The sequence below is a fragment of the Vulpes lagopus genome, chromosome 3, assembly GCF_018345385.1.
Source record: "Vulpes lagopus strain Blue_001 chromosome 3, ASM1834538v1, whole genome shotgun sequence".
NCBI classification, from domain to species: Eukaryota; Metazoa; Chordata; class Mammalia; order Carnivora; family Canidae; genus Vulpes; species Vulpes lagopus.
Genome location: NC_054826.1, coordinates 113,288,882 through 113,304,925, shown reverse-complemented (window position 1 = coordinate 113,304,925; position 16,044 = coordinate 113,288,882). Strand labels below are relative to the sequence as shown.

Here is a 16,044-nt window from a genome sequence, read left to right as displayed (position 1 = left end):
TCTAAAAGGCTGAGGCGGAGCGCGCTGTGTGGAGCTCGCGGCCCGAAGCCTCGCGGCAGCTTCGCGGGCTTCCTCTGGAGGTGGGCGGGGAGAGCCGAGCCCTGAGGGGCGGGGCGAGAGCGGCCGAAGGACGGAAGCGTCGGAGGGGGCGGGGCCCGGGCGGTGGAGGGGGCGGGGCTAGGGCGTGGAGGGGCGGGGCTAGGCCGTGAGGGGGCGGGGCGAGGGCGGCGGCAGCCTGGGTGGGGCAGGAAACAGGCGCCAGCTCCCGCCTGCGCGCACTAGGGTTCCTCCCTCTAACGTCTCTCCCTGCTCCTCTTCCTCCTCCCCCCACCCCGCTTCTGTGCCTCCGCCTGCAGACCCTGGCTGGACAGCGCGGCCGCCAGGACCGGTGAGACTCGCATCTCGGATGCTAGGGTGCAACGTGCCCGGGCTGGCTAGGTCACCTCGCGGGGAGGGGCATACGAAGCGGCGCAGGGGCCTGGGTTGAGAGGGTCTCCTGCGCTGTCCGCAGTTTAGTGAAAAGGAGTGTCTCACCCCTCGGAGCCCCCAAGACGGGCTGGGAGCACACGCACTTCTTCACACCCACCACTAGATTTGGTAAAAGGGTTGCCAGCGCCATCCCACCCCACCCCCCGAGACCTTGTCCCTTCTTGGTTAACCTGGCGGGGGAGTCTCCAAACCCTCTCCCCGAGATTCATGAATATGGGTGCCCTCCTTCCCGCAGGTCTCTCTTCTCTACCGACACCGCAGAGAGGGGCTCTCCAGGTAACAAAGGTGGATTCTTCTCCCCCAAATTAATGACCGGGTACTCCACTCCCCCGTGAACGCCCCCTTCTTAGCCTCTGTGCTCTCTCGTGTGCGGGCCCTCCCCCTCTGCACCTGCCTCCCTTTCTCTTCCCCTCTGCGCAAGGATCCCTAGAAGCTGGGCGCCTGCTCCACCTAGCGTCTTCGAAGGCTGACCGACTGTAAGCAGATGGGGAGGGGGCGGCCTGGGCCGCCCGAGGCGCCCAGCTTTCCTTTCCCCCAACCGGAGATGCACCCCCTCTCCCTTCCAGCTGAAACGCTGGGGTTGGCCGTTAGCTCTGGGAGGGGCTGGAATGCAAGAGCCGCGGGGCGGATTGGCCAGTGGTCTTTTGGGTCAGCCTGGAGGGCCCGGGAGAAGGCAAGGAGCTTGTGAGCTGCGCTGGGGATCCCAGGTTGCCCTCCGCTCCAGAGACTTCTCAGTGCCTGGGAATTCCCTCTGTAGAGTGAGTGGCTGGGGATTGGAAGCCAGGTGGATGTATTTGATGGCTGTGGCCCATGACATTCTACCCATGCTCGTTACCATCGGACTCCCCAAACCGGTCTGGGTGGCCCTTGGGTTCCCTAGACCTCTGGAGACCGGTAATGGGAGCTGGGCTTGTTTCTGTCTGCTGCAGAGATGAGAGTAGGAGAGCTGAGTCCTGGGAACATCCCAAATACGAGATGTGTGCCAGTTGGATCTTCAAAGATCCAAAGGTTTCCTGTTTCACAAACGGAGCTGTAGGAAAGGCTCTCTAGCTGGAGTGACGAAAACGTACTTTAAGTTGCATTTTAGACCCTCTAGGTATTGGTAAAGTAACTTTCTCCCCTTAACTCACATAATTACCGTGTGGTTTAAGTCAATATGGTAAACCGGTGTCAGCATCACTTAGTTAATTTTGATCACTATAACAGGATCCTTGAGGCTCTTCTTCTTCTTCTTCTTTTTTTTTTTTTAAGATTTTATTTATTCATGAGAGACAGAGAGAGGCAGAGACACAGGCAGAGGGGGTAGAAGCAGGCTCCATGCAGGGAGCCTGGTATGGGACTCAATCCTGGAGCCCCAGGATCACTTGCTTGGCTGAAGGCAGGTTCTCAACTTCTGAGCCACCCAGGCATCCCTTTTTTTTCTTTTTACTATCAGTAGTAAGGAGGTCATTTATAAGGGTGAAATTGTGTCTAGCCCTACAGTTCTGGGAAATAAAAAATGAGAATGATATATTTGTTGATATTTAAAATCCAACAAGCGTTGAAAAAGAGATCTTAAACAAATTGGTTTTGTAGTCACATGACTTAGGACAGTCCTGGAAATTAAAGGCTGTTGAGTCACAGTGTATAATTGTGGCTAGGTCTGCCCTTGAGACACCTCTCCTGTTAAGAGGACACTTACAAGTCAACAGAGAATGATTTATGGTGCTATAAGGTTGGAAGCCAACCTGTTTAGTGTGGGTAGTCAATAAAGAAGTTGGCCACCATCACTGTTAAAGGTTTTTGGTGGGGGGGGAAGGCAATGAGGGGCTTAAAATAGTGTATTCAGCTTTCTTGCTTCTATATTCTTTGTAGCAGTTTGTCAGACTGAAAAAATAAGCCCCCAGAGATAATACCATTAACATTTAGGTATTATATGATCTATATCCTTCTAGGTCTTTTATTTTACTATGGAATATAGACATAAAATACATATATTTATGTAACAATATAGGATATCTTAAAATTTTTTTTCACTTATCATGAATGTGTTTTCATGTCACTAACTAGATGTCCACATTATCATTTCAACAACTATGTAATACTACATTTTATGAACTTATCATTATTTAACCAATTTCCTACTGATACACAGCTTCTTTCCAATGTTTTGCTGTTTATTATATATTACACATAGAATTGCACTGTACATCCTTTTTGTATGTTTTGATACACCTATTTGATTATTTCCTTCAGATTACTGAAAAATATATTGTTGAAGATATGTGCGCTTAGAAATTCTGATATTGCCAAGCTACCCTTCACCTGCACACCTACCATCAATGTGTGGATAGTAGAAGCTTTTGTTGAACTAGCTAGGTGAATATTACTAATGGTTCAAGATTCTTTTTGTTTCACCAGTGACAGCAAGAGACTGGGTGACATGAGAGATTCAACTGTGCCCTGCCTGGGACAGCTTACTGGTAGAAGAATTGATCTCTAAAGAGACTGGGCATTGGTTTCAGGATGGCAAAAGAGGATCCTCCGAGTACCTCAAAGGACTTGCAGGAGCTGCAGAAGAAGCTGTCTTTGCTGGTAGAGTCCATCCAGAATAACTCAAAGGTCAGTTTACAATCAGACTGTGTAATGAAAAATCCCCAAATAACAGCAGCTTAAACACCATGAAACTTATTCTCTCTGAAGTAGAAGAAATTTGGAGGTAGATCAGGAATCTCTGTAATTCACCACTTTGCCATGTGTAAATTGTGATCTTCAAACTCATTGTCCAAGATGGCTGCTAAAACATTAGTCATTATATTCACATTCCAGGCAATAAGAATGGAGGAGGAAGGGAAGAAAGTCTTAATGAGCCATGTCTAATTTAGTCTGCTCAACTGTTGAGCCACCCAGGCGTCCCCTACTTTAAGATTTGAGTCCAGTTTTCTGCGAGAAACCTAGTGTCCAATAGAAGTATGATATGAGGGATCCCTGGGTGGCGCAGCGGTTTGGCGCCTGCCTTTGGCCTAGGGCGCGATCCTGGAGACCCGGGATCGAATCCCACATCGGGCTCCCGGTGCATGGAGCCCGCTTCTCCCTCTGCCTGTGTCTCTGCCTCTCTCTCTCTCTCACTCTCTCTCTGCGACTATCATAAATAAATAAAAATTAAAAAAAAACAAAAACTTTTTTTTTATAAGAAGTATGATATGAGCCACATAGATAATTTAAAATTTTTCTAGTAGCCACATTTAAAATGTAAAAAGCAGATGATGTTAATTTTAATAATGTATTTTATTTATATATCTAAATATCATTTCAATATGTAATCATAAAAAATTATTAATGAAAATAGTATGAAGATGTTCTGCATTCTTGTAGTAAGTCTTCAAAATCCTAGTGTGTATTTTATTAACACTTAATAGTACATTTCCATTTGAATTAGCCACTTTTCAAGTGTTTAGTAGCCATTTGGTGGCAATGGGGCTTGAGATAGTATATTCTGCTTTCTTGAATTTTTTTTTCTTTCTTTCTTCTATAAGTCATTCAGGATTATGTCAGGGAAAATAACAGCTCTCAGAGATAATATTAACATTTTGCTGTTTTCCCTCTAGACGTTTTTTCCTATACAATATACTCATAAAATACATATGTGTATGTAACAAAATGAACTGGTTTGTGATCTGTTTTTTGTATTAGACAGCACGGTTCCCCTTGGGTATATTTGAAGAGACACCACTTTGCAGTCTAGAGCAATATACTCTATAGAGATCTTTCCTGGACTCATCCCAAAATGCCTCTGGCCCTCTTTGTGAATTTAGCAAGCTATTTTTAAATTGGCCAAGCAGCTTTCTAGTCAACAGGCTGAGACTCTTGTTATTAAAAGTTAGCTTAGTAAGAAAGGCCCTCCTACTCATCCTACATGTGCATTTGGTTCTTATTATATGTGTTAGTTATGTTCTATGAGGTCACCTCAAACAACGAAATAGCAACTACTGAGCAATTTCTCCTAGGGGACCTATAAGATTAGATTCTGGCAAATTTCTAGTCACAACATTTTCATCAACTGATAAATATATAAACTGTTGTATGTGTATTTATGCTTAAAGACAACTTATTTAGTATATGTTGTTGGTTCATTAATGTTAAACTCATGGCCAATAGCACTATAGCTCTTGCCTGAATGAAGCTTATCTAACACATTTTCTCTTAAGGTGGATCCCTACCCTTCTTACACTTAACACTAGAGAGTACTTCTTGCATTTAATTTTTAAATTTTTTTTAAAGATTTATTTATTTATTCATGAGAGACACAGACTGAGAGAGGGAGGCAGAGACATAGAGAGAGGGAAAAGCAGGCTCCTCTGTCCTTAAGCCCCATGAGCCCGATGCGGGACTCAATCCCAGATCCTGGGATCACGACCTGAGCTGAAGGCAGGCACCCAACTGTGGAGCCACCCAGGCGTCCCACTTCTTGCATTTTAAATGGTGAAATTACCAATAAAAAAAAAACATGAAATGTGAGGAAAAGTGGTACTAAATATACCTTGGAAGGACAGTTGTTTAAAGAGCTGAAATAAGAGCATTGCCTAGTTTGACCTCAGCTGGGAACATGTGTCAGGTGACTTAAATCTTTCCATGCTCTATACATATTCTCGAAAGCACCACAAATGTGAATTTTGGGGTCACAAATAAATTTTGGTGAGTAGGTGAATTTGCAAATATAGAACCTGCAAATAATAGAGATTGATGGTAAATTGATTAACCCTGATTGCTTTCTATATGCCAAGCATGTGTTAGACCTTTGGCATGTCTTATTTAATGTTCGTGTCTACATTCTGAGGTAGACATTTCAAAGTGTATGGATACTTTGGACTTGCCATCATTACCAGTGATTTTAAAGAATCCTGATGCCTCCATCCTTCTTTCCTCTGGTAGCAAGGGTCTTTTGCATTCCGATACCAGGGAATTGCCTTGTCTCCTGAATAGTTTCAGATGGAGCCTTTCTGTCCTTAAATAATGGCTGCATTACTTTGGAACCTACCATACTCTTGTGCATTTTAAAATAAATTGCCTTTGTCTGACCTTGGGTGGAGTTGCTTAGGACATTGAATCTCTATCACCCCTTCTCTAAAATAAGCAATGTCAGGCTCATTGGTTTGTTATGAGAATAATCTCAGAAGTGGCTCAAGAAGGCTATAGCACAGAGCCTGGCTCCTAATGGTGCTAGCCTGTCCCAGGCTGGTGTTCCTGAGTTCTTCAGCACAGCACCCTGCCTGTAAAACCCAGTTCGGATGACCTGTGCCTATTTCCAGGATAGAGATGGAAAATTGCAGTTCATGTTACTGAGTAATAAGCTGTCCCACTTTCCATCCTCCCATTGTATCCCTACCTGTTGCCATGAGAATGAGAAATTAATTGCTATGCTCTAATTCCCTGGATTTAAATAATGTTCCTCGTTATCTGCCTCTGAGCATTGAAGGGAGAAATACATGAGGAAATACACTGAAATAATTTAAAACAGTGCTTGGCCCTTGAGTGTTTAATGAATGTCCTCTGTTAATTAGGTGTGACTGAATCATATCCTCCCCTTCTGTGACAGACTGGCCTGAGCAGGGCCATCCTTCCTGTGGGAAGATAATTGCTGGACTTAACTGCATCTTAAATGGTCTCTCTGCATATCTGAATGACTTTCTATTTTTTGATTGTAGGGTCCAGACTCAGAACAGGTTAAGACAAAAATAGATTCCCTAGGGTCTGGAAGAAGTACAGTCTTGGTTTTCTCCTTTTGGATCCCCATGCCATACTGTCCCCAAGTCCTATTGATTTTTCCTTTGTCATTCCACTTTTGTATTACCATCATTTCACCATCAGTGTCTCCTGCCTGACTTCCTGCAAATCCTCATAATTGCTTTTTGCACATAACTGCTGGGTTCATATTTCTTAAACTGGCCCTTTGATTATATCATAGTCCTGTTCAAGTGCCAGCAGTTTGCTTCCTGTTTTTTTCTAGATAAAGTTTAAACGAGTGCTTTACAAGGGAAATATTATGCAATCCTTGTATAGAATTTAAAATTTGCTAGTAGTCATATTAAAAAGCATTAGAGGGGGATCCCTGGGTGGCGCAGCGGTTTGGCGCCTGCCTTTGGCCCAGGGCGCGATCCTGGAGACCCGGGATCGAATCCCACGTCGGGCTCCCGGTGCATGGAGCCTGCTTCTCCCTCTGCCTGTGTCTCTGCCTCTCTCTCTCTCTCTCTCTCTCTCTCTCTGTGACTATCATAAATAAATAAAACTAAAAAAAAAAAAAAAAAAAAGCATTAGAGATGTGAAATTAATTTTAGTGATATATTTTATATAACCCAGTATATCCAAAACAATACAATTTCAACTTGTAATAATATAAAAAATTAGTGATTAGTTTACATGTTTTTTTTTTAAAGATTTTATTTATTTATTCATAGAGATGCAGAGAGAGAGAGGCAGAGACACAGGCAGAGGAAGAAGCAGGCTCCATGCAGAGAACCTGACGTGGGACTTGATCCAGGGTCTCCAGGGTCACGCCCTGGGCTGCAGGCAGCACTAAACTGCTGCGCCACCGGAGCTGCCCAGTTTACATGTTTTAATACACTTAGTGCTCGTCTCAATTCTGATACTAAGTTTCCACTGAAAGCACTTGATCTCTATTCAGATTTGATAAACTGTATGTTTGAAAAATTTATTAGTAATATACCTTATTTGAAATGTAATTAAAAATATTCCAGTGATTGCAACATATATCAGTTTTTAAATTCAAATTAAATTAAGAATGTAGTTCACTAGTCATACTAGCCATATTTCAGGTATGCAGTGGCCATAGGGGCTACTGTGCTGGATGGTCTGCGTGTAAACTCATAAGTCTGGCCTTCTAGCATTCAAGCCTCATCTCCCCTCTGCAGTTACTAGGTCTCTTGATTCAAAGGATCCTAGAGAATAGTTCAGATGATGCCTGGGTGGTTTTACTAAGAATACACGTGGACTAGAGCTGGAAAGCAATCAAGATAGCTCCAGGGACCAGCCCCACTCCCGTGACCCCTCGTCTCTCATCTTTAACTACCTTAACAGGAGAGTCTTACTGGGTTCTGATTATCAGAGCTTGGCATTCCTAGTATAGTCATCTCTGGCTAGAGAAGTTGAATAGCCAAGTCTGGTAGCTTTTCTCCAATAGGAGTAGCTAGAGGCAGTATAGCCAGTGGGCATTGTGGCATGTTTTTGTGGCCTGACTGGAAGTGAACTTGGTCATGCCTAGAGATTCTCCTAAGGAGGCAACCCTGAAGCCCTAGGACCAATGGCAGGTTTTCTTGAAATAGACAGCCCTTTCTGGTTAAGCAGTATGAACCCTGCACTTTGATCACCATCATCTTGAACTACAAAACCCTCTTGTCTTCCCGCTTGTCCACAGATTCCCACCATTGGAATCATGAGGAGGCACCTATTTTGTCTAGCTGTTCCTATGATCACTGTAGCTTGATTTTCCTCTTCATTTCAGCTGCTGGCCTATAAGGCCTTAAGGAATGAGACCTGGGAAGGTTTTGATGAGGAAAAGTTCTGCATTGATGGAAACTTTAAAGGGAACTAACACGTCAGTAGTGAGGCAAGAGAGAATGGGGCTTAATGAGAGGGGGAAGCCCATCCTTCTGGAATTTCTAGGGCCAGCTCTGCATTAAAGCAGCCCTCCCCCATTGAGCCAGATCCAGAAACTCTTTTGCCTGATGAGTGAAGATAGCTTGTTGATTAACATAGCATAAGCTGACAGTAGTCCTAGAGCTATGGCCTGACTGTGGTATCCATGGTGACATAAAAGCATTTTTTCCTGACAAGGTGGCAGCAATTGCAAGCATTTGACATTTAGAGTGAAAAGATTCTGCTTCAAATGCCTAGATTTTGCCACTTGGAAACTGTGACTCTAGGGAAATCCCATTGCCTCTCAGACTTTAATGCATGTCCAAGTCACCTGGGAATCTCATTAAAAACCAGCATCTGATTTAGCAGGTCTGGGGCAGGGCTTGAGCGACTGTAGTTCTAACAAGCTCCCAGGTGATGCCAAGTAGCTCAGACTTAACATCTCTGTGCCTCAGTGGCCTCAAGTATGAAACCTCAGTTGTGAAGTAGGAGATAAATTGTGTATATTACATCCATACACACACATGCTGAGGGTCTCTTGAGGAGGTGTGTGTTAAGTTGTAGAGCCATGACCAGGTCTTTCCTCCTGTCAAAAACTTGAGGTTGGGTGGGATCTTCAAATTTGCCACCTGTCTACAGCTGCCTTACATTTATTGTCAGGGTGACTCATGTCTTGGGAGGATTGTTAGTGTTGACTTGTTATGTTTCTTACAAGCCATCCAACTTGACAGCCTCTGGTTATACTGCAGCTCAAGTGGATCCATCAACCTGGTGTTTCGGATATGACATTCAATCCTGGCTGGTTCTCTTTTGCCTACAGGTGGTTGCCTTTATGAAGTCTCTGGTGGGTCAATACCTGGACAGGCATCCTTTTCTGGCCCTCAGTGTGCTGGTGTTTGTTGCCATGTCAGCCGTTCCTGTTGGGTTCTTCCTCCTCATCGTGGTGCTTACCTCCCTGGCTGCTTTTGTGGGGGTCATTTTACTGGAAGGTACCTGCTCATCTATTCACTCCCTTGGAAAATGATTCAGTTGGGAGCACAGTATTTATTGAGTACCTGCCACTCTTATCAAATACACCTGTTCTTGAAAAGATCACAGTGACCAAGGCAGATTGTCAGAATAGTTAAAAGATGGACTTTGTGGAGTCCACATTAAAATCTCCACAAATGTGGTTTTGGACAAGTTATTTACCCTCTCTGAGCTGTAAGCTCCTCATATGTAAACTGGGGAAATAATAATACTGTCTCAAAAGGTTGTTGTAAGGATTGAAACTTAGAGCCCCATAAAATATGGGCACAGAGTGGCTTCTGCATGAATGGTAACAGAATCCAATTATTCCACAGCTCGTTATTGAACACCTGTTGCATGCCAGGTGCCTGGCTAAGTACTAGTGTTCCTCCTTCTCCACCTTTCCTCCTGAAGTCACACTGCCAACTATCACCTTCTCCCTTTGTTGCTAAGATAAAATTACTGAGAAGGCATATCTGATTGGCTTAGTTTACCTTTTTTTTTTTTTTTTTAAAGATTTTATTAATTCATGAGAGACACACAGAGAGAGGCAGAGACACAGGCAGAGAGAGAAGCAGGCTCCCTGTTGGAAGGCAGATGTGGGACTCGATCCCAGGACTCTGGGATCATGACCTGAGCCAGAGGCAGACACTCAAGCACTGAGCCATCCAGGCATCCCAGTTTACCTTTTCATATCGGATCACAAACTACAGGATGCTGGCCATAGAGCTGGTTGCCATTGGGTCAGGCAGTCACCTCTGGTTTATCCTATGGCTTTCTAGAGCTAAGAGCACCCAGAGTTGCTTCCCTCCCCAGGGGATAGGCAATTCCCTATGGATAAGGCAATTTATCACTGAAGGAGTCGGTAGGCATCCTAGGCAGATGAGCAGAATACAGCTAGGCAGAGTAGCTGTTGAGTAAATATTGATGGAGATGGATGGATATAAGAATGGGTGGAGGAATGAATGAGTAATATAGCAAAAGTAAATTTAGAAGAAGGGAGCCACTTTTGGTGGTGTCATACAAAGCTTTACAGAGGACAGGATTTAAAGACACGGAACAATTTCTGTTGCCTTTGGGGAAGGAAAGATTTTCTAACATACACAGCCTTTAGAACAGAAGTCTGGAACTTGAGTGTGCATAAGTCTTACTTGTTTTTTGAAAATGCAGACTTTTAGGCCTCATTCAGAGATTGTTAATGAGTAGTTCTGGAGTGGGGTCCAGAAATCAGAGTTTTTTTCACAAGCCTTCCAGAGGCATCTGTTTCTGATAACAGTGGTTGTCAGCCACACTTTGAAAAACACGGATCCATGATTTTGTAAATCTTTGTAAAAAAAAGCAGCACATCCATTTATATTCTTTGGTTTACTTCCTTTTAGGGTTTATCCCTGAAATTATATCACTGTAGCCAAAAGGATGGAGTTCTGAGCTATTTGACCCCTCCCAAGGCAAGGAAAAGGATGTTTGCCTTGCAGTGAGGCCCACTCGGGTGGTTAGATTACCTCCTTTTTAAGTGATGCTGGAAATTTGGATATTTATGGGAAATCTCACTTAAGAAATCTGAATTAAGTGTCACAAACACAGTGGCCTGGGGTCTGGCAGCTTTCAACTTGTTTTAGCTGAATGCTTCCTGTAACTATGCTCTCCTCTAGGACTGGTCATCTCTGTGGGCGGCCTCTCACTGCTGTGTGTCCTCTGTGGTTTGAGCTTTGTATCACTCGTCATGTCAGGGACAATCATAGTGTCCTACATTGTGGTCTCCAGCCTTGTCAACTACTGGTTTCCTGCCAGGTAAATACATGTTAATTCAGTAATTTAATTTTTACCATTTGGAGGATTTTCACAAATATTACCCTAATGCTAGTTGGATGTCTAGAAGTAAAATTGTGAGAGGCAGGTGTTCCTTATCGTTTCCCACACACATCAGGTATCAAATGAGAATTTACAATGGAGTTTCAAACAAAATTGCTGTCATCATCCACCACACCCAATTACTCATTTTGTTGTCATGGCAATGATGTTACATTTACACAGATTCAAAATACAATGTTTTTTGTGGGGAGGCAACAAGAATAATGAGCTACCATTCTACTCCACATGCACGCATCTCCAGATGATACAGGGGCCCATGAACCTGCTATTTACCAAGGTCTGTTTCCATCGTCTTTGCTCTTCAGGGTGTCTCACCATACTGAGTGTGAATCCATACCGTCTGACGGTATGCATTTTGTTCTACAATTTGGTTCCTAAATGCCAGCTACACTTTGGCTGGAGCCTCAGCTGAAGGAACAGTGATCTGTTTAAATGCTGGAGAGAAAACCAGCTGTGTCAGAATTACTTTAAGACCATGTGTTTGTCTATAATGAGCCGCCCTCCTAAGGGATTTTTAGAGATGATTTTTTTTAAATGCTTGATTTTTATCTTTTTCTCTTTGTCGAATTTAGAATCTAAGTCTCAAGTGGAATGTGACTCCATTATGCTTCCTTTAGGCTCTTGCTTAATTGATGATAGTGGCTAAAACCGATCAAGTACTTGTTCTGTGCCAGGCACTCTGTTAATGCATTTTCCAGGCCTTTAGCTCATGTAATCCTCACAACCACCCTATGAGGCAGGTCCTAGCTCCATTCTGTGACAAGGGAAATGAAACCAAGTCCCAAAGCAAAATGTGGCAAAGAAAGGACGTACACGGAGGTCAGTGAACTCCAAAGCGTCTTAACCAAGGTACCAAATGACTCCAAAATAGGAGTCAGCAGATAATTTCTGTAAGGGGCCAGATGATAAATATTTTAGACTTTGTGGGCCATGTGATCTATATTGCAAATCCTCAACCCTGCTGCTGTAGCCAAAAAGCAAGATAGATAATAAGAAAACAAGTGAGCATGGATGTGTTCCAATTATTTACAACAACAGACAGCAGGCTGAATTTGGCCCAAGGAATTTGCCAATCCTTGCTCTAAAAGAATCAATATCCTGAATTTTGTTTTTCTAGAGAGTAGCCCTTGAACTTCTTACCAAAATGTTATCCTGTTACTCGTGTTAGAAAGTAAAATGTGAAGTGCTTATAATTTAAAATAGGTCAGGGCTAGTTGTCATAGGATTGCCTAGTTGATATATGTAGAGTTACATTCAGCTTCTTATAAATTGTTTTGAACAATATGTCTTAAAGGAGCTAAAAAGAGAAATATTGGACTAAATTTTGCTTATTAATTTTGCTTATTAAAACTGATGCTCCTAAGCCAAAATCTCTCCCTGTCTCCGAATCCTGCTCTGCTATCCCACAGAGACTAACAAAATCTTAATACCACCTATTTGTCAATGAAGATATTAAAAAGATGTCTAAGATTTGTCCTCGATCTCCTTATACTCCTCTCCTCCTCCCAACCAAAGCAGCTGGACCCATTGTTTTCACTAAGGCTGTGGTTCTGAAACTTTTTGTTCTCTGGACCCATTTTATCTTCTTTTTTTCCTTCTTCCCCCCCCCCCCCATTTTATCTTCTTAAAATTACTGAGTCTTCCCAAGTTTTTGTTCATGTGGTTTAAATGTATCAATAATTACTGTAGTAAAAATTACAACTTTGAAAAATATTTAAAAGGGACAGTATTCCCTGTTGATAGAAATAACATCTTTATGAAATGTAACTATAAAATCCAATACAAAATAAAATGAGTGAGTGGCATTGCTTTACATTTTACAGATATCTTTAATGTCTGCCTCAATAGACGTCAGCTGGGTTTTGAAGACCCAGGTCACAAATGTGTGGATGGCAAAGTATGTTATATTATTATGAAAATAGTTGTCACCTGAAAACCCTTGCACTCGTGAATTCTTAAACTCCAGAAACCTTGTTGAACAATCCAAAGCATAGGGGAGAGAAAAGAGGAACTAAACACTTTATTCCATGATGCAAATGGGGTTTTGTCCTTAAAAGATAATGCAACTAAAATGAAAAAGAGAAAAGTAAATAAAACTGTAAGATATTCTGACTTATGAAAATTGACTAATTGCATGGTGTCGTCTATATACCGGGCACCATGTGTCTTTTGGTGAGCCCTGTGGCCTCATGGCCACAAGAAAGCTGCTGTGGCTCTGGCTACACTCAGCTACATTCAAGGCAGATGAAGGGAGAAAAAAATGAGTTCTCCCTTACCACTTGAATCTGACCCTTTTTATCAAGTAAGTGAAATTTTTTCTAGGACCTCTCTCCACCCTCCACTGGCTGACTTCCTTGGCTAGAATTGTGTCACTTGGCCACTCTAACGTGGCAGGGAGGCTGGAAGGTGCAGTGCCCTGTTTTCTCAGCTCCCATATAAGCCTGCAAGAAGGACCTTGGGAATGTTCATTGGTCAGCCTAACTCTGGTGTATGCCATAGTTTTACACAGTGAGGTGTCATTGTTGGCAAAGATAATTGAAATTAAAAGATAACCCACAGATCCAGTTAATATCAATAATGCTATGTGCCTTCTTACATCTTCAGAAACGCACCATCACAGACACTAAAAAAGACCAATGTTTCTTCCTTTTTCCCCCACCTCCCTTTTTTTGATGATATCATGAAATGGTTAATTGGAATCAGAAGATAAGGGTCTGAATCCCAGCTCTACCATTTTTTAGCTGTGTGATCTTGAAAAAGTTGCTTAACTTCTCAGCTGTCAGTTTTCTTTCAGTGGTAAAATAGGGTCACTCCCCAACAATCACTGGATTGTGGTGAAGACATAGCAGACAGAGAAAATACATTATCAAAATTAGAATGGGGAAAGGGGCCATAATCCCTATTCCTAACTCAGTCATTTTAGCCTCTTGTGCCATCAGTTTCCTCATCTGTAAAATAGGTGTGGCCTTAAATCTGATGTGGTTGCAAGAAGCAGCTAAGCTAAAAATAAACCAACAAAGAATGTCATATATTCAGCTTTGTGCACTCTCAACATTAAAGCTCTTTAAAGAGGCCCTAGAGCTAACCATTTCTTCTTGTTACCAAACAGACTTTTGACACAACAAAACTCCAGTGGCAACTGTCAGCTGGCTATGAAGTCCGCAGACTTAGAGGGGCTCTACCAGGAATGACCAGCCCAGCGGAGCCAGAGCATTTTCCAAGCACCTCTCGAAGGCTGTGGATCATACTCAGCCCTTGGGATTATGACTCAGAAGGGGGCGGGAGGTGGTTAAGCACTCCTCGGAAGCGTCCTCTAGCTTCTTCATTTATGCATAGGATCCTGGAGGGGGCGGCAATTTGGGGAGCTCATTGCACTTGCATGAGTCCTGGGGTTCTGTTGGCTGGCCTTCCCTCACATGAGAATTAATTGAGAACTGCAGTGGCTCAGCAGTTCCTACTGCCTTTTACTCCTCCATGTGCCAACTTGACCTTGGCCCAGTTGTGAGCCCCTGCAGCCTGGCTGCTTGACCCTGGAGGCTCAGATCTTGTGTCCAAGCACCCACTTTGGGGGCAACTGTGGATTTCTTTTCTTTTTTTTTCTTTCCTTCAGAAAGGAGAGGGGCTGTTTATTTTTCACTTATTTGAAGCAAAGTGGGGAAAAGTAATCCAAAACAGAGCAATCTCTTCTGCCTTATTAGCTTTTTATCAGAAAAACCAGCAATATTTGGCAATAATGCCCTCTCAGACAAAGTTAAAAAAACAGAGTCCAAAGTTAACTTTAGCCAAGGGCACTTTTGAAAACGTCTAAAGATACAGTATCTATGTTGAGTACAGTTAAGTGCTGTTACTCTTTAAAATATTTGCACTTGATAGTTTTTGTATTGTTTAGAGAACTTAGCTTAAGCCATTTCTATAAAAAGTCCAATGAAAATGCTAAAGGACTACACAAGCTTTTAAAATCCAGTGGGATTTCTACTTCAGTGGTCTGTGGCATGTTATTAAATATTTATTAGATGAGCTTTTTTTTCTTCACCCCCGAGACATCAGACCCATTTTTTCCTTCTCTGTTGATTTCATGACAGATCCCAGGTAATAGGGCTGATGATAAGACACTCCACAAAAAGTGGCTTTAAAAAGGGGGGAAGGGAGCAGAAGAGGGGAGTTCATTTTACTCAACTAAAAAGCCAGGGTGTAGATTTTCAGGCACTGCTGGATCCAGAGACTCAAGTGGCATCTTGAGGCATCTCTCTCCCTTCATCCCTCAGCATTGCTTTCTTCGTGTGAGCTGTTTTTCCAGGCAGGTCCTGCATATGTGGAGGCCCCAGCAGCTCTGGCTTTATGTCAGCCCCATGGTTAGTACTCTGCATCTGCAATGATGAGGAAGCTGCCTCACCCACCAGCACCTGCAGATGTTCTGACTTTGGTGCTGATTGCACAGACTTGGGTCATGTGAACAACCCTGACCCAATCAGTGACCAGGAGGGTAGACTATGCTGATGGAGCAGGGATGGGCCATAAGTAAATGCTTTAGTAACCAGGGGATGTTTTAGGTCAACCCCATTGGTTTCACATGGGGTGGGGTGCATACTCCCAAAGGAATATGAGAAGGAGAGGAAATTTTTGCTGAGCAGACAAAATAAAAACCTGCTACTTGAATCAGTAGGACATAAAGGCTTTAGTCTGGAAACTTCTGAGTCCCATGAAGGCCATGCCTGTCTCTAAAGGTGGCTTTACCTCTTAAAGAACAAGAACTGCCTGTTCCTGCCAGTATATGGAGTATTAATACTTGGTATTTATTAAATATTTCTTTTCTTCATGTAAATGTTTGCTCTCATCTGTCTATGCTACCTCCCAGCTGGGTAGTAATGAAAAAATGAAAAGGTCCCTGGCCTCTTGAAGTTTATTTTCTAACACAAGAATCACTTAAGAAGTCTATTAACTGTTGCTGTATAACAGTTTACCACAAACTATAGACTTAACATATATTATGTCACATTTTCAGTGTGTGAGGAGTCCTGGCTTAGTTGGGTCCTTTCAAGACTA

At 42.9% G+C, this 16,044-nt stretch overlaps 1 protein-coding gene across 3 annotated transcripts; it reads left to right on the top strand.

Annotated features, from left to right (window-relative positions):
* Positions 1-234: 234 nt before the first annotated feature.
* LDAF1 (lipid droplet assembly factor 1) lies at positions 235-15,823 on the top strand. Of its 3 annotated transcripts, none has more exons than XM_041750707.1 (6): positions 235-388; positions 725-765; positions 2,890-3,090; positions 8,942-9,110; positions 10,782-10,920; positions 14,111-15,823. In XM_041750707.1, exons 3-6 carry the CDS (start codon positions 2,995-2,997, stop codon positions 14,190-14,192), a joined length of 486 nt encoding a protein of 161 aa, XP_041606641.1. In that variant the 5' UTR covers positions 235-388; positions 725-765; positions 2,890-2,994; the 3' UTR covers positions 14,193-15,823. The 3 variants fall into 3 exon arrangements, with proteins under 3 accessions (XP_041606641.1, XP_041606643.1, XP_041606642.1); XM_041750709.1 differs by having other exon boundaries at positions 725-774; XM_041750708.1 differs by lacking the exon at positions 725-765 and having other exon boundaries at positions 236-388.
* Positions 15,824-16,044: the final 221 nt, after the last annotated feature.